Source organism: Candoia aspera, chromosome 7, assembly GCF_035149785.1.
Source record: "Candoia aspera isolate rCanAsp1 chromosome 7, rCanAsp1.hap2, whole genome shotgun sequence".
Lineage (NCBI taxonomy): Eukaryota > Metazoa > Chordata > Lepidosauria > Squamata > Boidae > Candoia > Candoia aspera.
This window is the reverse complement of record NC_086159.1, coordinates 51,131,433-51,157,504: the sequence shown is the minus strand read 5'-3', so window position 1 is coordinate 51,157,504 and position 26,072 is coordinate 51,131,433. Positions and strand designations below refer to the sequence as shown.

At 39.1% G+C, this 26,072-nt stretch overlaps 1 protein-coding gene across 1 annotated transcript in view; it reads left to right on the top strand.

The window, feature by feature from the left end:
* Nucleotides 1–26,072, top strand: part of TMEM117 (transmembrane protein 117) — a 237,953-nt gene that overhangs the window by 81,221 nt on the left and 130,660 nt on the right. The window contains exon 4 of the mRNA XM_063309394.1: nt 18,210–18,309. Within this exon, the coding sequence (XP_063165464.1) occupies nt 18,210–18,309 (100 nt within the window). The remainder of the gene's footprint in view (nt 1–18,209; nt 18,310–26,072) is intronic.

Here is a 26,072-nt window from a genome sequence, read left to right as displayed (position 1 = left end):
GTCCAATGGGAATATCTTTTCTCTTGGAATTTACTGGGAACATGGAAAACCAGAGAGGCTGCAGATTGCAGAAGAGATTATTATATAACGAAAGACAGGACATTGATGTACACATCTTTTGGTCACTAATAACTAAAAGCAATACACTCCTCCATTGGAAATGTCCCTGAAATTCTCTTTTCTGAAAGATGTTTGAAAGTAAATCCTCTTTCAGCAAATTAAATGAGAACTGGTGGAAAAACTGCAGGAGGTTGGGTGTGTGTGTGTGTGTGAGTGTGTGTCTGTTTGAATTTGCATTGCTCATACTAAAGCAATATGGTTTGTTGAATAATGGAACCTCATAAAATTGAATGAGAAAGTGCCAGGAGGATCTTAGGGCTACCAAATCTGTGTTTCAAAATCCTGTCTGCCAATAGATGGCAGCCAAATATTGAACATATTCTGTATTCTCTATTGCCACCGAGTGGTTGTCCAGATTCATGCAGCATAAAACTGATAGCACTAGCCTTGGCTTTGAGAAATATCACATGAGAATAAACCCTTAGAGTTTTTAGACTGACAGATTTTTTTCCTGGTTACACAGCACATTATTACAGGCCTATAAGGCATCGAGGCACAATTTATCAGCATGACAGTTTGGTAGCCACAAGTAAATACAACAAGTGTTCAAATTCCCACATTTCCTTGCATTCTTATGTTAAGCAAATGAAACATACTCCCCCAACTGAACAAAGTATGACAAGAGGAATCTTCTTGCACCAACTGTGACTCTTAATGTCTATTATATCAAAGATTTAAGGATGCATTCTTACATATATTTATTTGAAATAAGTGTATCTGAATGCAGTAAGATACTTTTTAGAATATACATATTGATGCATTGATATGACTTTTTGAATGTAATTTTAGTCCATTGTATATCAGTCCAAATTATTTTCACAGAATTTCCATACTAACAAGATAGATCAAATATAAAACTTTTAATTTAATTTAGCCACCAACAGCAAGTTAAAATACATTTAGCCTTTGCTTAATATTGGAAAAAGACCATGTGACTTGTCTTCTGTGGTCGCTACTGCAGTGGCAATGCGGAAGACCATTGTTATTTTGAGGAGTTAAGTGACATATGTTGATTTTCTCCCTCACACAAAGAAGATTAGAGTGTATTATGAGTTATGCTAATGTTTAATTGGCTTGTTTTTATTTCTGTTTGGCATGGAGGGGGGAAGATACGTGTCTCTCCTTGAGGGGGAAATGGGCAGTGATAAAAATTTGATAAATACATAAAATAAAACCACAAGATTGAAAGTTTGTAAGTCCACTCCTCCAACAGCCCTCCAGAACATATCTTTGTTTGGAGTGGGGAGAGAGATAAGAGAAAACTCTCAGATTGTTTTGTTACGATCTGTAAGATTTCCCAGGGTCTTGGATGATATCATAGACAGGTGTTTTTGGGCCTTGGGAAGCTTCCTAGTCAAGGTCAGATTTCGTAGCCTGCCACCATGGAAACATGGTCATGAGGTTTGAGGGCCAGACTTCGATAAAAACTCCTGGGCTTGCTTTTGGGGTTTGGGAGCTTCTGTGCAGATTCTTAAGCGCTGGGGTGCTGCAGAACAAAGAAAGCCAGCCTTTTGGGGATCCATGTTGCCTTGGTCAGGAGGCTCCTGGCAACATAAAAGGGAATAAAGGCATCACTTTGCTTAGGTATGTTATGATTTCTTTCTTTATGCTATGCTTTTTATGCTTTTGTTTAATCTGCCTTAACTGTGTTTCTGTTTAACTCTGTTTGCTTAAATTTATAATAAAGCTTAAAGTTTCTTTATCCACTGGCGTGCTTATTGTCTCTGGATCTAAAAGAACCAATTGTTTGAGTACCTGATCACTGCCTGGACACTTGGCAGAACAGCTTCCTATTCTTATATAGAAACATTTGCTCACATTTTAAACAGGTTTCATTTTATCTAAGTGTTACTGGCTACATTATATATCTTTCTTTTCATAACCAATGGCTGATCCCAGTTTGGTGAAGAACAAAATAACTGAAAGTTTCTAAAGCAGGAGAAATGGCATGTATGGGTTGTATGTGCACATATGTCTGTGGGTAGATACACAGAAATACTGTCCAATATTAAATGTAGCATTTAAATAGCTTTATTACATTCCAAGGGGAAAAAATTAATTTAGCAATTGAGACCCAGCTGAGATGGTCTGAGCTTAGAAGCCAACAGGGTCAGCCTGGTTGTACTTCTGTAGAATGTTACCCAGGAATTCCAGGGCCAGAGGCTTATATGGGAAGTTGAAAAACTTCCCAGAAGACAACAGTGGAAAACCACTTCTCTAGTGATGCAAAGAAAACTGCATGGACAGATCCATAAAGTCTTCTGGAGTCAAGCTTAAACTGAAGGAGACTTTAGTTTCCATTATAGCAGCAAATCCTTTAAAATAAAGGATAGGCTTTAACAGCAGAATGAGCATATAAATAGAATGATATTATACCCTTTATATTTTCCAAAAAGGGACCAACCTTACTTAAAGTGCTTTTATTTGTTCAAAAGTGTATGTTGTGAAAGAACCTGCAGTTTAAGAAGGAGTGTTATTCAAGTTCAGAGAAATATGTGGAAATGTAATGTGTTATCCAGAGGAGTGTTTGACATTCATTTGGCAACCCACATAGCGCTGGGGCAGCCAAATAACCCTCTATTTTATATGGATTAGAATGAAGGCCTTGCAGCTGGCATTTCCTCCTTCCTTCCCAAGAGATTTCACTAGGCAAAACATGAGATTTATCAAATGGGTTCTGACCATAACTAGCAGGGATGAGGTAGAAATGAGGTAGATTAGCACAATTGGTTATGGCAAACTACAAAATAAGAAAGGAAAACATGCACATTGTACATTTATTAATGCCACTAATTTAGGAAATACTTAAAAGGAGAATCTCTGTTTTATACATTTTCCCAAGAACATTTGTATACTACTGGTTCTGTAGGAAGATGCAGTCTGAGTAAAAATGTGCCATCTGGAAGAGGTTAGGATGAGGCACAAATCACTTCTGCCAACTGAAAACACTTCTTCTGCCAGCTGAATTCCAAAACCTGCCAGTAAAGCAGAAATATGCCAACAAGAAAAGCCAAAAAGAGTGGCAGGACATGAGATGATTTATACTATATCCCAAACTCAGCCAAACTAGAGAGATGGCCACAGTGCCAGACCAACAATCTACCTAGGCTTTGGGTACTCTTAATTTTCAACACATTGACTTTGATTATCTATTACTCTGAATCACAAACTAGCTGGTCATATTTTATTCTAGGACATTGTGAGAATCAGTTTGTGTAATTAAGTTCAGTATGTAGTATGAATCCTGAAAATTCTGTTAGTTAAGTACAGTACATCCTGGTTCAAATAATAGTGTATGTCATGCAAATTAAATCATCCAATTCAATTGTTACTCTAAAATTATTCTTCCTTCACCCCATCCCTTTTTGAACTAGGCAAGGTTAGGATTCAGCTTAAATTTGGCTGATTTATGAACAATTTATAAATATATAAATTGAGAAATATAGATAATTAATGCATTTATCAGATTTATTAATAAGACCTTGGTAATTTTATCTATTTTGTGTTAGTGGTTAGGCCTAAATGATTTTGCTTAAGGCTACTTCTTGTCACCTGTGGGTTAGCTGAGAGCCATACCACACAAACATACGACTGAATCTCCATCTATTTTTTCTGTGTGTGCGTGCGTGTGTCTGTATGTTGCGTGTGCACTTCACATAAAAGAGAGGCAGAGCTTTGATTGCACCATCATAGCCACCATCTTGACTTTCTTTTTAGCATCCCTTGCAGACAACTCTGCTTGTTTGCTTTACTTAATTAAAAAATATAGTTATATTTTTTCATTCTTTCCAAAACAGTAACTGGAACAACCTTTGTTGTTGTTGCTGTTGTTTATTCATTTAGTCGCTTCCGACTCTTCGTGACTTCATGGACCAGCCCACCCCAGAGCTTCCTGTCAGTTGTCAACACCCCCAGCTCCCCCAGGGACAAGTCCGTCACCTCTAGAATATCATCCATCCACCTTGCCCTTGGTCGGCCCCTCTTCCTTTTGCCCTCCACTCTCCCTAGCATCAGCATCTTCTCCAGGGTGTCCTGTCTTCTCATTATGTAGCCAAAGTATTCAAGTTTTGCCTTTAATACCATTCCCTCAAGTGAGCAGTCTGGCTTTATTTCCTGAAGTATGGACTGGTTTGATCTTCTTGCAGTCCAAGGCACTCTCAGAATTTTCCTCCAACACCACAGTTCAAAAGCATCTATCTTCCTTCTCTCAGCCTTCCTTATGGTCCAGCTCTCGCAGCCATATGTTACTACAGGGAACACCATTGCTTTAACTATGTGGACCTTTGTTGTCAGTGTGATGTCTCTGCTCTTAACTAATTTATCGAGATTTGTCATTGCTCTTCTCCCAAGGATTAAGCGTCTTCTGATTTCCTGACTGCAGTCAGCATGTGCAGTAATCTTTGCACCTAGAAATACAAAGTCTTTCACTGCTTCTACATTTTCTCCCTCTATTTGCCAGTTATCAATCAAGCTTGTTGCCATAATCTTGGTTTTTTTGAGGTTTAGCTGCAAGCCAGCTTTTGCACTTTCTTCTTTCACCTTCATCATAAGGCTCCTCAGTTCCTCTTCGCTTTCAGCCATCAAAGTGGTATCATCTGCATATCTGAGATTGTTAATGTTTCTTCCAGCGATTTTAACTCCAACCTTGGATTCCTCAAGCCCAGCATGTCGCATGATGTGTTCTGCGTACAAGTTGAATAGGTAGGGTGAGAGTATACAGCCCTGCCATACTCCTTTCCCAATCTTAAACCAGTCCGTTGTTCCGTGGTCGGTTCTTACTGTTGCTACTTGGTCGTTATACAGATTCTTCAGGAGGCAGACAAGATGACTTGGTATCCCCATACCACTAAGAACTTGCCACAATTTGTTATGGTCCACACAGTCAAAGGCTTTAGAATAGTCAATAAAACAGAAATAGATGTTTTTCTGAAACTCCCTGGCATTATCCATTATCCATTGGATATTGGCAATTTGGTCCCTAGTTCCTCTGCCTTTTCTAAACCCAGCTTGTACATCTGCCAATTCTCGCTCCATGAATTGCTGAATTCTACCTTGCAGGATTTTGAGCATTACCTTACTGGCATGTGAAATGAGTGCCACTGTTCGATAGTTTGAACATTCTTTAGTGTTTCCCTTTTTTGGTATGGGGATATAAGTTGATTTTTTCCAATCTGATGGCCATTCTTGTGTTTTCCAAATTTGCTGGCATATAGCATGCATTACCTTGACAGCATCATCTTGCAAGATTTTGAACAGTTCAGCTGGGATGTCGTCATCTCCCGCTGCCTTGTTATTAGCAATGCTTCTTAAGGCCCATTCAACCTCACTCTTCAGGATGTCTGGCTCTAGCTCACTGACCACACCGTCAAAGCTATCCCCGATATTGTTATCCTTCCTATACAGGTCTTCCGTATATTCTTGCCACCTTTTCTTGATCTCTTCTTCTTCTGTTAGGTCCTTGCCATCTTTGTTTTTGATCATACCCATTTTGGCCTGGAATTTACCTCCGATGTTTCTAATTTTCTGGAAGAGGTCTCTTGCCCTTCCTATTCTATTGTCTTCTTCCACTTCCGCGCATTGCTTGTTTAAAAATAATTCCTTATCTCTTCTGGCTAACCTCTGGAATTTTGCATTTAATTGGGCATATCTCCCCCTATCACTGTTGCCTTTTCTTTCCTTCTTTCTTGGGCTACTTCTAGTGTCTCAGCAGACAGCCATTTTGCCTTCTTGGTTTTCTCTTTCTTTGGGATGTATTTTGTTGCCGCCTCTTGAACAATGTTGCGGACTTCTGTCCAGAGTTCTTCCGGGACCCTATCTACTAAGTCCAGTCCCTTAAATCTATTCTTCACCTCCACTGCATATTCCTTAGGAATATTAGTGAGCTCATATCTAGCTGATCTGTGGGTCTTCCCTAATCTCTTTAGTCTGATCCTAAATTGTGCAAGAAGAAGTTCATGATCTGAACTACAGTCAACTCCAGGTCTTGTTTTTACCAACTGTATAGATGTCCGCCACCTTTGGCTGCAAAGGATGTAGTCAATCTGGTTTCGGTGTTGTCCATCTGGTGAAGTTCATGTATAAAGCCGTCTCTTAGGTTGCTGGAAGAGAGTGTTTGTTATGCACATTGAGTTGTCTTGGCAAAATTCTATTAGCCTATGTCCTGCTTCATTTTGTTCACCCAGGCCATGCTTACCTGTAATTCCAGGTGTCATTTGACTGCCCACCTTAGCATTCCAGTCTCCCGTGATGAAAATGACATCTCTTTTAGGTGTGTTGTCCAGTAGGTGCTGCAGATCCTCATAGAACTGCTCTACTTCAGCTTCTTCAGCATCTGTGGTTGGGGCGTATGTTTGGATCACTGTGATGTTAGATGGCTTGCCCTGAATTCGAATTGAGATCATTCTATCGTTTTTTGGATTGTATCCAAGCACTGCTTTCGCCACTTTACTATTAATTATGAAGGCTACTCCATTTCTTCTGTGGTCCTCTTGTCCACAGTAGTAGATTTGGTGGTCATTTGATGTGAAGTGGCCCATTCCAGTCCATTTCAGTTCACTGATGCCCAGAATGTCTATCTTTAATCTTGACATCTCACCAATAACCACATCCAATTTGCCCTGGCTCATAGATCTTACATTCCAGGTTCCAATGGTGTGTTGATCCTTAGAACATCGGATTCGCCATTCACCACCAGCACTGTCGGCCGCTAGCCGTCCTTTCGGCTTTGAGCTAGTTGCGTCATCACGTATGGGGCTAGTTGAACTCATCCTCTGTTCCTCCCCAGTAGCATTTTGACCATCTTCCGACCTGGGGGTCTCATCTTCCAATGGTATACCAACATATCTCTGGTTGTACTGATCCATTTAGTTTTCACGGCAAGAATACTGGGGTGGGTTGCCATTACCTTCCCCAGGGATCGCATTTAGTCTGACCTCTCTGTCATGACCTTCCCGTCTTGGGTGGCCCTTCACGGTTTAGCTCATGGCATCATTGAGGTGCTCAAGCTTCAGCACCATGACAAGGTAACGATCCTTTGCTGAAGAACAACCTTAGGATTCAATTATTTAAATTTGAAACTGAGTGTTTTAATTTGGCATGAATTTCATAGTGGAAGCAATACAGGTGGATTTTTTATTTCAGTGTCTACAGCCAGTAGAAAATACCTTTTGAGATGGAGTCCTAAATTGAGTAATGTTGTGCCAAAATCTGCCTACCAATTACTTGAAAGGTTTCTTCTGTGAAGGAGGTTTCAGTTTGTCCACCGTATAATCCGTGTGCTTTATAATGTCTTTTGAGGACATTTTTCAGCTTTAGGGAATTGCTAAATTAAAATTGCTAATTACTTCAGCAAAGGATCATTACCTTGTCGTGGTGCTGGAGCTTGAGCACCTCAGTGATGCCATGAGCTAAACCGTGAAGGACCACCCAAGACGGGAAGGTCATGACAGAGAGGTCAGACTAAATGCGATCCCTGGGGAAGGTAATGGCAACCCACCCCAGTATTCTTGCCGTGAAAACTAAATGGATCAGTACAACCAGAGATATGTTGGTATACCATTGGAAGATGAGACCCCCAGGTCGGAAGATGGTCAAAATGCTACTGGGGAGGAACAGAGGATGAGTTCAACTAGCCCCAGACGTGATGACGCAGCTAGCTCAAAGCCGAAAGGACGGCTAGCGGCCGACGGTGCTGGTGGTGAACGGCGAATCCGATGTTCTAAGGATCAACACACCATTGGAACCTGGAATGTAAGATCTATGAGCCAGGGCAAATTGGATGTGGTTATTGGTGAGATGTCAAGATTAAAGATAGACATTCTGGGCATCAGTGAACTGAAATGGACTGGAATGGGCCACTTCACATCAAATGACCACCAAATCTACTACTGTGGACAAGAGGACCACAGAAGAAATGGAGTAGCCTTCATAATTAATAGTAAAGTGGCGAAAGCAGTGCTTGGATACAATCCAAAAAATGACAGAATGATCTCAATTTGAATTCAGGGCAAGCCATCTAACATCACAGTGATTCAAATATATGTCCCAACCACAAATGCTGAAGAAGCTGAAGTAGAGCAGTTCTATGAGGATCTGCAGCACCTACTGGACGACACGCCTAAAAGAGATGTTATTTTCATCACAGGAGACTGGAATGCTAAGGTGGGCAGTCAAATGACACCTGGAATTACAGGTAAGCATGGCCTGGGAGAACAAAATGAAGCAGGACATAGGCTGATAGAATTTTGCCAAGACAATTCACTCTGCATAACAAACACTCTCTTCCAACAACTTAAGAGACGGCTTTATACATGGACTTCACCAGATGGACAACACCGAAATCAGATTGACTACATCCTTTGCAGCCAAAGGTGGCGGACATCTGTACAGTCGGTAAAAACAAGACCTGGAGCTGACTGTAGTTCTGATCACGAACTTCTTGCACAATTTAGGATCAGACTAAAGAGATTAGGGAAGACCCACAGATCAGCTAGATATGAGCTCATGAATATTCCTAAGGAATATGCAGTGGAGGTGAAGAATAGATTTAAGGGACTGGACTTAGTAGATAGGGTCCTGGAAGAACTCTGGACAGAAGTTCGCAACATTGTTCAGGAGGCGGCAACAAAATACATCCCAAAGAAAGAGAAAACCAAGAAGGCAAAATGGCTGTCTGCTGAGACACTAGAAGTAGCCCAAGAAAGAAGGAAAGCAAAAGGCAACAGTGATAGGGGGAGATATGCCCAATTAAATGCAAAATTCCAGAGGTTAGCCAGAAGAGATAAGGAATTATTTTTAAACAAGCAATGCGCGGAAGTGGAAGAAGACAATAGAATAGGAAGGACAAGAGACCTCTTCCAGAAAATTAGAAACATCGGAGGTAAATTCCAGGCCAAAATGGGTATGATCAAAAACAAAGATGGCAAGGACCTAACAGAAGAAGAAGAGATCAAGAAAAGGTGGCAAGAATATACGGAAGACCTGTATAGGAAGGATAACAATATCGGGGATAGCTTTGATGGTGTGGTCAGTGAGCTAGAGCCAGACATCCTGAAGAGTGAGCTTGAGTGGGCCTTAAGAAGCATTGCTAAGAACAAGGCAGCAGGAGATGACGGCATCCCAGCTGAACTGTTCAAAATCTTGCAAGATGATGCTGTCAAGGTAATGCATGCTATATGCCAGCAAATTTGGAAAACACAAGAATGGCCATCAGATTGGAAAAAATCAACTTATATCCCCATACCAAAAAAGGGGAACACTAAAGAATGTTCAAATTATCGAACAGTGGCACTCATTTCACATGCCAGTAAGGTAATGCTCAAGATCCTGCAAGGTAGAATTCAGCAATTCATGGAGCGATAATTGGCAGATGTACAAGCTGGGTTTAGAAAAGGCAGAGGAACTAGAGACCAAATTGCCAATATCCGCTGCATAATGGAAAAAGCCAGGGAGTTTCAGAAAAACATCTATTTCTGTTTTATTGACTATTCTAAAGCCTTTGACTGTGTGGACCATAACAAATTGTGGCAAGTTCTTAGTGGTATGGGGATACCAAGTCATCTTGTCTGCCTCCTGAAGAATCTGTGTAACGACCAAGTAGCAACAGTAAGAACAGACCACGGAACAACGGACTGGTTTAAGATTGGGAAAGGAGTACGGCAGGGCTGTATACTCTCACCCTACCTATTCAACTTGTATGCAGAACACATCATGCGACATGCTGGGCTTGAGGAATCCAAGGCTGGAGTTAAAATCTCTGGAAGAAACATTAACAATCTCAGATATGCAGATGATACCACTTTGATGGCTGAAAGCGAAGAGGAACTGAGGAGCCTTATGATGAAGGTGAAAGAAGAAAGTGCAAAAGCTGGCTTGCAGCTAAACCTCAAAAAAACCAAGATTATGGCAACAAGCTTGATTGATAACTGGCAAATAGAGGGAGAAAATGTAGAAGCAGTGAAAGACTTTGTATTCCTAGGTGCAAAGATTACTGCAGATGCTGACTGCAGTCAGGAAATCAGAAGACGCTTAATCCTTGGGAGAAGAGCAATGACAAATCTCGATAAAATAGTTAAGAGCAGAGACATCACACTGACAACAAAGGCCCGCCTAGTTAAAGCAATGGTGTTCCCCGTAGTAACATATGGCTGCGAGAGCTGGACCATAAGGAAGGCTGAGAGAAGGAAGATAGATGCTTTTGAACTCTGGTGTTGGAAAATTCTGAGAGTGCCTTGGACTGCAAGAAGATCAAATCAGTCCATATTTCAGGAAATAAAGCCAGACTGCTCACTTGAGGGAACGATATTAAAGGCCAAACTGAAATACTTTGGCCACATAATGAGAAGACAGGACACCCTGGAGAAGATCTTGATCCTAGGGAGAGTGGAAGGCAAAAGGAAGAGGGGCCGACCAAGGGCAAGGTGGATGGATGATATTCTAGAGGTGATGAACTTGTCCCTGGGGGAGCTGGGGGTGTTGACGACCAACAGGAAGCTCTGGCGTGGGCTGGTCCATGAAGTCACAAAGAGTCGGAAGCGACTAAACGAATAAACAACAACAACAAACAACAGGGATTGCTGTGGCCAGAATTGCTCTTCTTTTTCAATTCTGCATTTCTCCATTCTGAAGCTTCCTTGGATACTCCTTATTCCCAATCTAAAAATGCCCCATGGGTTGAGTTCCCTTATGGTATATTCCCTTGGGATTTATTGAAGTACCAGCGAAGCTGTAGACTGCTGGAGAGATGATGGGACAATGAAAGAGAGAACATTGATGCGCACCATTTGGCAATCTTGTAACTAAATTAAGTGGAGAAATCCTGCCCCCTGCCATGATTATTTTGTTGAAAAGTTGTTCTCATTTGAGAAAAATGAGAGTTACAAAGCATCTCCCTCAACCTAACTGAATGAGAATAGCAAAACAATAATGCAGAATATATTTTTAATACACCACCTAAATAAAGTAGAAATGGGCTTTAATCTGACAAAAAGATTATAATCCTGCAAATACTTCTGAAATTATTCCTGAACCATGATCCAGGAATGGGTGCATCGTGCTGTGTCCTAACTACATATTGTATTACTCCTGATGGTGGACCTTCCCTTTGCTGGATTGAGGTAGTCCTGTTCCTCCTCAGCCCCCTGCATCCTATGTGTTTCAACCACAGATATCTTCCAGGACCTGACAAAATATGTAAAGCACCGTTTCCTTAAAGTGCTTTAAAAACCCCCCACTTCAACTGTAAAACAAACATGTATACCCCACACACACGTTACTGAATCTCTGTATGCCTCATCTTCAGTCTCCATGGAGATGCAGTTGTAGCAGTGGCAGGTCCTTCTGTTAGCATAAAATAACTAGCAGCCTTCTTTGAACGGCAGGGCTAGGATTAGTACAATAGTGGGCAGCTCATGTTCCCAGGGTGTATGCAAATGCTGAAACCTTTTTTTCTCTAATTGCCCCACCAAATTTTGGTAGTACAGTTGCTGAAAACTAGGGGCACAATTGCCTGTTATTTTAAGTGAGGAATATATAAAAGTGATATAAACCCTCCCAATGTGAAAATAGTAGGTATGTCATCAGTTACCCAGAGAGTTGGTTAATACTGGATATGTTCAAGCAAAGGCTAAGAGACTATCACTCTGAGCTTCTTTAACTAGGATTCTTGTACTGAGCAGAGGATTAGGAACCTTACAGGGCTGTCTCCTCCCTGTTGTTTCTACCCGTTCCATCCAGTCTGGCAGGAGGGGCATACTCTTGGTCCCACCTGCTGGGGAATGTTGTTTGGTGGGGCTCAGTAGGACAGCCTTTTCTGCCATGGAGTCCGCATATTCCTCTGGAGATCAGATTGGCCTCAACCCTGCTGGCCTTCTACAAGGCCTTGAGGATTTGTTTTTGTGCTCAAGCCTGGGGCCCCAGGTGTGTGATGAAGCCCATTTCCTGGTCGTGTTGACTGTATGATGTTTTTGTAATCTTCTCTCGGCTACTATGCATTTTATGTTTTTTGTAGGTGGTTGTATTCTTTTTAAAATTGTTAGCCACTCAGAGTTGTGTATTTGAGATGGGCGGCCATATACTGTAAATCTAATACACAAATAAACCTGCTCTCTCTCAAAGACTGAAAATAAATAAAATTGCAATCCCTCTTTGTTTCACTCTACCAGCTGCAGCATTTCCCCATCCAGGCAGGAATTCTATATCTGGCTGCTGGTTTACATGGGGACTTTATTGGTATTTTCAATCTCTTAAATCTGCCTAATAGCTCACAGCCAGTGATTATAAGTAATATCATTTTGAAAGTTAGGATTTAAATACTTCATTGCTTTTACATATTATAATTATAACTGTTAACGTTGGTTGTCAGACTGAACTCTTTTAGTCTGATCAATTTGCAAAGCATGTTGTGGACAAACTCAGATTCACCTAAGTCTTAATTCCTCCCAGGCAGTCTTTAACAATGACTAGGGTACTATATTGCTTATCTGGGACTCCTTTTGGCCTGTGAACTTGGAAAAGGTGGATAGACTGTTGTCTAGACTGGCCACTGTCATTGTAGCTTGGATCCCTGTCCATCCTGGTGGAAATGTGACCAACTGGATCTGGGAGACGGTCAGCGCCTCTTTACGAGAAGTGGAGTGCCCCACAGTCTTGAAGGATGCTGTGGTGCACTCCCTTATGAAGAAGCCATCCCTGGGTCCAGTGGTCTTAGATAACTGTTAACTGGTCTCCAACATTCCCTTTCTCAGGGAGTTTGTTAAGATGGGGGTGGCAGACCACTACTCAGTACTGTGGAAGAAGTGGATTACCTGGACTGTTTTCAGTCAGGTTTCAAGACAGCATTGGTCACTCTCCTGGATGAGCTTGGTTAAGATCTTGATGAGGGTAGTACACCTCTCCTGGTCCTTTTGGACCTCTCAGCAGCTTTTAATACCAGCTTCTGAGAGGTCCAGTATCTTAACTTGCTGCTTGCAGGGGTTGGGTATTGGAGACACTGTTTTGCAGTGGTTTTGCTCCTTCCTCAGCAGGAAAGTTCAGTCTGTAGTAGTGGGGGCAGGGGAGGGGGATGAGAAGTCAACCTGGTGGCCCTAACTTAACAGGGTACCACAGGTCTCAGTTCTCTCTCCCCTGCTTTTTACCATCTCTTTGAAGTTGCTAGAAGGGTCAGCTGACTGTTAGGGGTGCAATATCATCAATTTACTGATGATGTCTAGCTTTACATCACCACTCCAGGCTATAGGAGGGTGTTGTTGATTTCTTAGCCCAGTGCTTGGAGCCTATAACAGTCTGGATGGGAAAGAACAGGCTAAAGTTGAACCAAGCAAGACAGAGTTGCTGTTTGTTGATTGAGGTTCTGTATTAACCCTAGTGTTATCTCTAAATGGGCTTGTACTACCCATGCAGTTTGTGATTTGGGGTTCCTTTTGGATTCACAGCTTCTGCCTGAGAAGCAGGAAGAAACCATGGCCAGAAGAGCCTTTACCTAGCTTTGGCCGAGATGTCAATTACAGTTTTACCTGAAGCAGGGGAACCTGGCTACAGCAACTCTTGCTTGCATTTCTACCTGGTTAAACTACTGCAATGTGCTCTACATGGGACTACTTTAAAAAACTACTTGAAAACTACATTTTCTAGAATGCAGCAGATTGTGTGTTAACTGGTATCTAATTTTGGGAACATATAGCAGCAGTATTGTATGTGCTGCACTGGTTGCCAGGTATAACTGAAAGTTCTGTTTTTGATCTATAACTCACTTTATGGCTTGACACTTAAGTAACTGCAAGATGACCCAAGTGACAAGCTATAAATAGACCCAACCTATTAGGGAAAAGCTCCTGGTAGTCCCACACCACATTCCAGGGAAGGGAAGGGAAGGGAGCAAGATCATACTAGTCCCCTCCCTGGTGACTTTTAGACAGATGTTAAAAAATGAGCTCTTTTGGAGAACATTCCAGTTGAATAAACGATTGTACTACATTCTCTTTCATCTTGTCTTTTTTTCTTTTCGTTTTGGTCATTGTTGTGTTTGATTTATTGGGTTATGATTTTATGATGCAGATTTAATAATGTTTAGTTGAATTGTAACATGGATATTCTAATTAATTTTTGTTATAACTTTATTAAACTTTTTAAAAGAAAGATAAAAACTAATCAGAATTAGAATGAAGAGAGAGGGAAAAGGAAAGAAATAAGGAGAGGACAAGCTAAAAGTACAGAAAAGAAAAAAAAAAGGAAAAAATTATAAAGAAATGACTTCCAGTTTTCTTTTACAGGAGTTATAAGTATAAATGTAAATTAACCTCTTACTCTGGTTACAGCATTGCTTACATTTTTTTCTATAATCTATTTTTTTTCTAATAATCACAACTATACATCATAATTTTTTTTTTCTGTTTCACAGAAAAAGTCAGTAAGGAGTTTCCAGTCAGCATTAAACTTAAACAGTGCCTTATCTCTAATTAAAGCTGTCAGTTTGGCCATCTCAGCAAGTTCCATCATCTTCACCATCCATTCCTCCATTACAGTTAAAGTCAAATCTTTCCACCTTTGTGTGTACTGTATAATAATCTGATATTTTAATTAATTTTTCATATCTTGGAAGCTGCCAAGTGTCTTTGATTGCAGTGGGATATAAATGTGATACATAAATATGTAGTTGTGTCAGGGCCTGCATAACTGAATAGGACTAGACTTGATTAAAGACTTCTTTTACTTGACACTCTGCATAGATATTGCATATTACAGTTTCCTGAAATCCCTAGCAGTTCTGGGAACCATACAGAAACATGGGGAGAAAGTTGGTTCTGAATGCTGATTGATGGCTTGTGTCCCCCCCCCCCACAACTAATAGGGTATAAGTCAGTGTTGACTATCAATGTAAATGCAATAGTTGCTTTCTTTCATTAATTCATAATGCAGATTATTCTGTACGTTTTTGTCTTTAAATACAAGAAATAAAGTTTCAGTAAGTCATGTTTTGAACAAAACAGTTTATGCTGCTGAACAGAAGCACATTGTCTAAATCAAGACATAAAATCATCATCAATACAATTTGGATAATGCTGGAATTGACCAGTTTAATCATAAAGGTCATTTGTCTTTATTACTGTCATACCTTAACAGATTTGGTAGAAGTATGACTCTAAATAGGGGTGGGCCTCCTGTGCCTTTAAATAGTTGGACTATCTCTTCCACAGTCCTTCCCCATAGATTATGCTTGCTGGAGCAGATAGAAGTTAAGACTTTAATATATGGAGGATACCATGTTACTTAACCATGATCTAAAGTAATAATATAAACAATTTTTTATTTCAGTAATGCATTTTACTGGAATGTTACATCTCATTTGTCTTCCATCCTTCCCTAAACAAAAATATATACTAACAGCAAAAACAGAGAATTTAGGATCAGCATGGGAATTTAATAAGCATTGGCCATATTTCATGCGTTCTATTCATGGTAATGTTTCAATAATTATTTCATAGTCCTTTGAGTAATTAAAGAAAATATACAAGTAATTCTTTGCTTGCTGTAATAAACTATTAGCGAATAAACTATTTTGTTTCTGTGAATGGTGCTAGTAAGTTTGGTTTCAGCCACTGAGAGTTGCCACAGCAGAAACAGTATCTGTGACTGAATGTAAGTAACTCAAGCCCAGACCACAAAAAAAGAAAAAGATGCTGGAGTGCAAGAGAGAAGGAAGGAACTCCAGGTGTTCCTGCTATGTGAAGCAAAGCAGCTAGAAAATCCTTGAGAAGATACAAGGGGTTAGAAAGGATGAGTAAAGACAGAAATGGCAAGAAAGGTATAAGGTTTTATTGAAAGAGCCAAAATTCAGAGGTTTTTTTTTTCTTTTTATATTGAGAAAATATGCTTTGTTTACCTGAAAAAGCAATTCCAAGAGGTTTCACTCAAATATCCTTGCTTACTACATGTTAAAAGGATTCGCTTGAGATAGCAACGCTAGGCTTTAGTGATTGCTTTTCCCCGGATGAAAGATCAGAGGTTATGCTAGAATACCTGATTTAGCATACAGATCCTGAATCATAGATGAAAGACTGTGTACAGTCCTTCCTTTTCTATCCACTCAGACACCCGGTAAAGAAATTTTATTATTCACTGTTTCTTGTGTTAAATCAATATTTTTTTTAAAAAGGTAATCATGTCACAGAGACAGCTAAGTAAAACTTTTGTCCTTAATGTTCACCTTTATTAAAAGGAGGTGCAAGCTCCCAGGTGCTTTGGTATGTTAGGATCAATCCTGAAAGATGCAAAAATAAGGCTATCATAGGGTATGGAAGCATGTTAGACAATGAACTTACATTCTTTGAAAGACCAGGGCAAGGAAAAGAATATTTAACTAATTTGATTTAATGTTTAATTGCTGCAGAATAATACATCTGGGAGTAATTTTTTTTTCTGTTGCAGTGTTTTATCTCAGTTAAAATTGCAGGAGTTGATTATTAATTAGCATGTTTTCATTACTGAAACTCAGAGCCAGTATCTAATTCATTTTTTCCTGTTGAAAAGTACAAGCACAAGCAAATATCCAGGAATTGTTCTGGGTTTAGATTCAGTGAATGTGGTGTCAGATTATTATTAAGATCCCATGCTAAATGTACTTGATCCTTTTCCCCAAAATTCACTGCTCAAATCAGAATTAGCTTTGCCAAAACAATACATGTATTCCCAGGTGGCTGGAGGTTATGCTTCTCTGTTGTTTTCTGTGCCAATTTGAGCCAGTATGATTCTTTCTCAGGTCAAGTTAAAGAATTAATATTAGTACCCCCACCCAAAAATTATGTCATTCATTTAGTTAGGTATCTTAAGCTAAATAGCTCAGGGTTATAGCCTGAAACAACTTGGCTAAAAGTTCATCAGACTCAGTAGCCCTGGTTTTATGATACAACTTGTTGGATTTGCTGTCAAGAGATTTACTCTTGATACAGTATCAGATTATGACAGTCCCAGCCTTGTCTATGAAGAACAGCTCTTGGGGCTTTCTTAAAGAAATAGTTAATGAAAATTGTCCTTTAAAATCTATTTACCATATGTTTATAGTGCTGCACTGAGGAAGACTTTCAGCAGCTCATAACAAAACTACGAAACTACAGCAAACAATAAAAACAATTCAGCATTACCTCATTTAATTATTCAGTGGTGCCCAATTCCACTGGGAACTCTTACAAGTTAAAGACTTGGTGAAACAGCCTGGTTGTTGTTACGATGCAGTGGATTTTTATTGTATTGGAGACCCTGGGTGGGGTGAATTACTCAACAACCAGCTTTTGATTTAAAAAAAAAAAAGGGGGGGGAGAAACAATACCTCTTCACCTAATCTGAAAATGACTGAGCTGTTGGTCTCATGTTAATGTGATCAGTGAAGACACAAAGGATCAGCTGCTAGATTGTATCTAGCTTCTAAATCCAAAAATAGACAATCTCGTATCCTCCAGATGTTTTGGACTATGACTCCCACCAGCCTCAGCTGTCATGATAAATGGGATTTGGAAAGCTGAACTCCAGAACATCTAGAGAGTCTTCCCCTGCCAGGTTGTATATACTTTAAGTCTAAAAGTGAGGTTTTCAGAGCACCTTGTTAACACTAAACAGGTGTCAATCTGGTCAGTGACATCATAGGAGACTTACGGAATCATGCTATGTAGTGTGTTGGATTCAGTTTCCAAAAAGTGCTTTGAAATATGCAGGAATCTGAACATAGGAATGTCTACAGCACTTTAAACTGCCATATCCTTTCCTGGGATAATGGGAAAAGATGCAGGTGATTTAAGATGTTGGATACAGATATTCGTATAATCAGGCTTCTGCATATCCAAGGCATGTTTTGGAGATTGAATCTGAATGCTGCACAGCTCTATTAGAGAGTTTCCTATATGTCTCCTTGAGCTCATTCATGAAAGACAGACTATAAATGCAATGGATAAAGAAAATGAGTATCTAAGCTGCAGAGCAAAAGCACAGTTACTGCTGAAAGTTGGAGCATTTCCCTTCTTTCCTAGTGACAGCGGAGCCAGATTATAAATTATTCTGCTGTAAGTGACTGTAACTTACAATATATATGCTTGTATTTACAGAACATACATTGTGACAGACTTCATGGGCATCAGGAATGAAAGTTTTATGAAAGCAGCAGCAGTGGGGACCTGGATGGGAGACTTTGTCACAGCTTGGATGGTAAGAGGTTTTGTAAAAACCAAGCCAAAAAGTTGAACTGAAAATGCAGTTGGTAATTGAAATATATAAAATAACTAGAAGGTCTCAAAAGCATAACTCAAATCAAATAAGCCCCAAGGTAACAGTAGCATGATGGAGAACAGCTGGATATGGTCGTGCCTTGCAAACAGAACAGTTTAGGTGCTGAATGGGCCTCTTGATATCAGTGAGAGTCCTGGCTAAGTATACTGAAGCTTATTTCATATTAGTTGTGAAATTGGATAATAAAGTAGATAGGAAATATTTTACTGAGTAGATCTTTGAAAAAAACAGATCAATGAAAGGGAGGCAGTGGGATTTGAAAATTCAGAGCTATACTTTCTTGCAGAGCTATACTTTCTATAGACAGCATGGATTTTTTTTATATTTAAGAAACTGTAGTGATCTATTAGTATTAGACATTCAGATGGAATAGATGAGCCTTTCATTTCAGGGGGAGTTTAGAATAATAAGTGGGAACAATGCCTGGTATTTCTGTGACTGTAGGTCCAATGCATTTGGAAGACAGCAGTTGAGGAAAGCTCTTTCAGAATTCAGTGCTGTTGTTTTACTTCTGTTTTTGTTTATTTTTGTGGCTTTTAAAAAGGGATGGTGTATGTTTTTATTTTTGGAGGGTGCTCAGACAAGCACATACTAACATATTTTATATAAATAATTGAATTTATTTGACTGAGAGGATGGAAAGAGTTAATGTGAGCTTAAGGTCCCCAGAGTTCGTTCATTCATTATGCTAAGGTAGAGGAAGGAGTACTAGGTATGTTCGCTGCCTTGAATTATTTATAAAAATAATAAAGGTGGGGTAAACAATCTAAAAAAAAACCTCTGGGAGACACACAGTTTTGGAAACTCGTTCTAAGTCAGTTGCTCCAATCTATGTCCATCCATATGTTTGACCTACAAGTTATCCATTATCATTGTCCATGCCTGTTAGAAATTGAAGTCCAAAATATGTTGAGGGACTGCTTTTTGGGAAAATGTTCTACATAATGGTTTAAATAATTGGCTGAATTGAATAATGTATAGATAAACCATTTGACTTGCAAATCAAAAGATTAGTAAAGATTGTTGAAGAGGAGATTCCAGCGCTGAAAACATTCAGCTATTATTCATTAGATTACTAATGTGATAGAAGTCTTCTGACCTACACAAACTGGGACTGGGGGAAAAAAGAATGTATTTTCTTTTAACTTAGCAATCTAGCACTGTGTGACAATGGCATGTCCAAAACAAATTACACTATTTTTATTCGGTGACCATGAAAAAGAAGAATGCAGCAAATAATTCATCTGGACAGGTTTAGAATAAGGAGAGGGTTACTTTGCGGAAGAATGTTGGCATCTCACAGAGTTTTCTAACTAACCATCATTTATCATTGCAGCTGAATCTCTACAAGCGTGGTCTCTGTTTCACAGGTTTTGCTCTCTGGCTTTTAGATCAAGAAAAATATTGTATGATTTAATGGCTTACCAAACCAGAAATAATCATGGTGATCTTTCAGCAACTCTGTTTTCAGATGAATGATTAGTTCTCAGCCACAGCAATGCATTTGACTAGTAATTAGAAGTCAGCTTATAAAACGGCAAGCAACATCCTAGTATCCTATAAATAATTCAGATATTGGTGAAAATAGTCCAGTGCATACAAGGACCTTCCAAAGAAACGTACATAATTAAAGAAATAGATATATACATAAAGAGGAGTTTCCTATTCATAAGGAGTTACTACAGGTACAGAAAGCCAGTTTGGTGTGGTGGTTAAGGCATTGGGCTGGAAACCAAGAGACCATGAGTTCTAGTCCCACCTTAGGCACAAAGCCAGCTGGGTGACCTTGGGCCAGTCCCTCTCTCTCAGCCAGAGGAAGCAAGCAAGGGCAAACCACTTCCAAAATCTTGCCAAGAAAACTGCAGGGACTAGTCCAGGCAGTCGCTAGGAGTCAACACTGACTTGAAGGCACCACAACAACAATAACAGGTATTGTACCATTAAAAATATAAAAAGGGTTCTTGCATTTGATAACATTTTGTTATCCATGTAATGTTGCCTCTTATACTTCATTAGAAGAAAGGTTTAAATCACATAAAATGAACAAAGAACCTCCAATTGAAGCTATTGTTACCAGTGCTAGAAGGTATATCCACATGAATGAGGACATTATGGATCGGGGGTGGGAGGAGAAGCCGATACACTTTGTACAAGATCAGGCAACGGTAGGCCTTAAGCAAAGGATTTTTGACATAGAATTACATACACTATATACCAAGATGTCACTTAGAGCTCAATTAGGACACAGTAGATTTAATTTTAAACCAGCATTATATCTGACCCAACTTACAAATAGCCAACTTTGGAGGGCCTTTACACTATTTTAACATCAGTAGTGTTAGAGGGTAAATACCACAAAATCTCCTATGCCAAAAGGCTTTGTCCCTGCAAAGAGTCAGTGGACCATATCCTGCTCTTCTGTAATTTTAATCAAGAGACCAGCAATGAGTTACTAATAGCTCTTCTTAGCCTACTTCCAGGTCAGATAAAAGAAATCTGTATACAGCTTCTTTTGGCAGATAAAGATCCCAAGATGACTCTTGCTATTGCAGAGTTTACAATTGTAGCCTATAGAATTCATGGGTTCTTAACAGCAAAGTAGATTGTGCATGACTAGAGGCTTTTTTATCACTGTGCTTTGCATTACATACTTTTTTTTAAATGAAGTCTGGGTTAGTGACCCATAATAAAGTCTGACTCTGTTGATGACATTATGGATGGTGTTTCCAGTAAGAAGGCATATCAGAGGGTTTACAAGATACTCAAATGGCCTTATTTTATTTTTAAACCAAAGGTTAGGATTTATAGATTAATAATAGATGCTAGATTTCTTAATTTATATCCCCTCTCCAGGGGTTAAAGGTGAATCAATGCACTCCTTCCTCCAATATTTCTCACTACCCTGTGGGCAGGTTGGGCTGAAAGATGAAGATGAAGTCAGAGCCACCCAATAAGTTTCCATGGGTGAGGGGACCCTTGCGTCTGGCTCTTGTAGGTCCTATATAGACTGCATTTGCATGACACAGTTACTTATGGTTATTGATCTACTTCATTTTTCATAAGAACTCTAAAGGCCATGGATCACAACCATGTACAAAATATATTTATGCGTTGGACATCATTCCAAAAAGGACTAAATGAGGAAACATATCCATTTCAACCACTTAGCTTAATGTCATTTTGGGGATTTTAAAGAATTTCACTATATTTTTTAAAATGTATCTGTTCAAATCAAATTGGATAGAGTGGCAAAACATCTGAAATCTAAGGGCATCAGGTTGGGAAAAGCTGATAGAGAATGCCTAGGCATATGAATATGCTGAATGTAGATTGGTTGTGATTGGCTGTGTTCAATGTATGTGTAGTCAGTTGAATGGATAGGATGTGCAGACCCTATGAGCATACAGTTGCATGCATATCTCTCTCTCTCTCCATGATCAGGATGTGCTGACATTGGTTTAGGTTGTAAAAAAAGTGAATGGAAGAATAGTTTGGGACAATTGCCTTCTTTCCCACCAATACTTTGGTTCCATCTCAATTGTCTATCGAGATTCCCAAGCCTCCAGGAAACCTTTTATTTGGTGGGATGTTTAAGTGGCTATGAGGGGAATGAAAAGATGAAACATTGCCTTGTGTAGATTTTTATTTACCTTTATACTTGTGCAAAGTAGACTTTGTAATAAGGCAGAATTTTAGGTGAAGAAAGAAATTACATGTACATTGTAAACTTGTGTAATAAATTTGAAATGTGGAGTCAGATGAAAGCATCATATCTGTTTCTGGATGAAAGTTACCATGTTGTTGGCAACAGTTTTGTTGATAGCAGAACATTTTTGCAAAATTAAGATATTTCTGAAATAAACTCTCCAAATACCTGTGTTTTAAAATGGAGGGAATTAGCAGTCTTCATGAAGATCATAGAATTCCTGAATCTGAATTCTTTTGCAGAAGATGAACGGATAAATCTAAATAATAGACTATTCAGAGTCCATCTGCATTTACATAATGCAGCCATTTCAACTTGAGGTCCTTGAAACATGCTAGATTAAAACCTCTGTGACTCCTATCTGGGAGTTATAAAAATTGTACTCCAATTTATTTGGAAGATAAAGTGTTGTAAAAAGCTGACACAGGGAGATCAAGACTGTACTGTGACTATAGCAGCTAACAGTCATTGCAGTATGACCATCTCTTCCAATTAATTAATGTAATTTCTGCTAAGAAAAACATTAGGACAAACTGGAATATGGAAGTCATACTATTCAGTCAGAATTATTGTGGGTCCTTACTCTAGATTATTTATGTAAGCATTTGTATGCCACCCATGGCAGTTTACCAGATATAATTATACAAAATATAGAACACAGGTAAAACAGCAGCATAAGCCATTTTTAAAATAATGGTGGTTATTTACAAAATAACTTTCATTTACTAAAAAGAGCAACACCTATTCATTAAAAGAAGGAACTGGAACTTCTAGTATTCAAAGCTCATTTATAAAATAGTAAGGAGGGAGCCAGATTTGACATTCCATGACAAGGTATTACTTAATAATAAGGCCACCCTAGGGAAAAAAAACCCTAACTTTTCTGTTCATTAAGGATCTGTGGTCAATTTTTGGATGTGGGCAGGTGGAGCCATGAGAAACCCAGTCCTTCAAATAACATGGGTTCAATGTCATTTATAATAATTTCTATATAAAGTCACAGGACAAAGTGTTTTCCTATTTTGCATCTGCCAGAAGGAACAGTTAGATTTTAGTTAAAAATGAGGCCATCCCATAATGTCCATGGCTGCTTTTAACTCAAAATGAAGCATTTACTTAAGTTTCTGAAAGCTATTCATCTCTTATAGTTGCCAGAGCTTTCAAGTGATTGATTCCCAAGCAATTCATATCCTTTAGGTACTGCTTTGCAGATCTGTTTCCATCTGAACTGTGCAATCCTTTGCAATAAACTGGCTTATATTAACCATGTGGATTATAATTATATGGGATGCCTGCCTCCAAGATTACTAATGATAATGTACTGAACTATTCACTTTCCATTAATCTTCCTTGGTCATAAAGAGTAGAAGTAAATTAAAGAATGTAAGGAAAGTGAGATCAACTTATCTCGCAGAGCATGGCCAAGAATGGCGTGTCTGTTATAAATTTCAAAATAATGTCTGTATGTGTTTATTCACAGTTGAATGGGGAAGAGACTTTTCCCCCTTCTTTCAAATTCTTCATGGAATGATCAGCTGACCACACAATGTTGATCGCCAGCCTAAATATTTATTATATTTTGCACATAGAACTCTGTTTATTTAAAATACTTATAGGTGTACTATTTAGAGGATCTTGTGATAGGTTACAATTCAAGTTAAAATAATAAAAACAAGTAAATAATAATTCAGTACACACTTTTTAAAGCATGCAGTAATAAATGCTTTCTTTGTTAATGAGATAACTTCAGGCTGTGGTCACTAAGTACTGAAAACAAGAGTAAAAAGCCAGGTTGTCACATGGTACCAAAAGGCAGATAATGTTCATGCTATCCTGGGTGCCACAATAGAGGAGGCCCACTCCTGCATCCTTAATTTTAGGACACTTAAATAGTTGATTCTCTAGAATTCCCCAGCAGGCTCTGAACTGTACTGTCTGCCAGCATCTAAAAGAGAAAGCATGTTCACCCAATGGAGTTTTCTGGAAAGTGTTGAGTGTTTCTGGCTATGTAAAACCAAGGAGAGTCCTGAGTGCAGATTTTAATGTTGGGGCATGTCCACCTGGAAGATATACGGGTGGATATCCCTTAGATATCAGGCTCTTAACCCACTGATAGGCTTAAACCTTGAATTCTAACCAGGAATGCATTGGTAGCTAGAGCTATTCTTTTAGGATTGGTATTATGTGGTTTTGGAAGGATGTTCTGGGGAAAACCTCACTGCCATATTCTGAACAAGCTGCAATTTCTGAGTTGAATTTAAGGACATGTTGTAGTAACTGAAATAGAAATTGACAAGAATATGGACTACTGTGGACAGGCCATCCCTTCTCAGGAAGGCTGGAGCAGAAATACCTGGCCAGATTCACTCCAGTGAATTCACCAGTATAACTTCTTTCTTCACATGATGCTCCTTCAGACCTTCTTGTATATTGGCTATGCTGAGATTAGAAAGCACGATTTCAGTGGAACTGTATATCTGCCTTCTGCCGATTGGATAAAAATACAACCAAATGGGGGAAAACCCCAAAAGAAAACCCATTTACTCAGAAAGAGAATAGCAGCTAGCATTCAAGTGAAAATGCAGCTTTGGTTCCAGGGATGACCTTTCCCTTGATGTTTGTTGTAGGCTGAGATGGCCAATTTTACAAATAGTTGCAAGTTGCCATATTAAGAGGATAGCAAAATACAGTGATCATTTTGCTGACCATTGCATGCCTGCCAAGGTGAAGAAGTTCTCCATCAACTCACAATTTTGTGAACAAATTTAAGTATGTTCAACTTAAGTTATGATCAAAGTTACTCTTTTTCCAATTGTTTTTCTTTCTCTCAGATATAATTGAATTTTCAGCAACATCTAAAGTAGTACAGTGGGTAGCTAACTACTCTGCTGTACTTCAGTGGTGGAAATGAAATTAAACTGTGAAGCGTGAAATGGAAAGAATGAAATGGGTAAGATATATTACTAAGTTGCTTAGCACAAGCAGTGCTACTCAGGGATGTCACGAATGACCTCATTAGAGGCAGGGGGATGCTATTCATAGAAGCAAGCTCTCCCTTTCTTTCTCTCCCTCCCTCATTCTGGAGGGATTTCTATTAAGGTAATAATTTTAGTATACTAACGCGGTGTATCAGTTAATGATGGAAACCTGGCTGTACTTTATCTTACTTCTACATTTACTGCAGCACTTTTTCCTGATTATTTACATGCCTTCATATGCTTGCTGATGAAGTATGCAGAAGCCCAAGAGAGTTGCTGCATATGAGTTCATCCAGCTTTTCCCTGTCTTTTCCTTTCTAGTTGTGTGGATTGCAATTGCTGTCATTCCATAAACCAGCATTTGAAGGGTACCGTGTTGGGGAAGCTAGATCAATAGAATCCCTGAATATTTAGGAATTAAACACAAGGCTTTGTCTCTCGACCATTTAGTCACCTTCTGAATTTGCCCTGATGCAGTTTCACATATTCATTATCTGCTTCCTCTTCTCCATGGAGAATCCTACCTCCCTGTATATTATCTTTAACACAAAAGGATACCAAAGTGTCTGTCTCCCATGGATAGTATTTCTATTTGGTTTGAAGCTATATATTGATCACACTGAGCATGCAGTTTCCACATATCCTAAATAAGGAAGGGATATTTTAACTACTGCAGTGCTGCATACAACCCCTAGAACCTATTTTAAATGCTGCTAAATTGTGTTAATGTGTCAGAGGAAAGTATTAAATATGTGGAGACTATTATATGTTGTGATGTTAATTGTTAGATATTAACCATATTTAGAACAAATTTAATTTCTGTCCTGGGCTATCAACTTTTTAAAAGAATCTGGGTCTGAACAATTAATTTTTCCTCCCTGTAATGGTACTCACTGTTATTTGAATTAATTATCTGGACCTCCTAAATCTTGTGGATCCAGACAAAAAGGAAATGAAATATACTACTAAGCTTAGGTGTCTTGAGGCCAGAGTTTTCT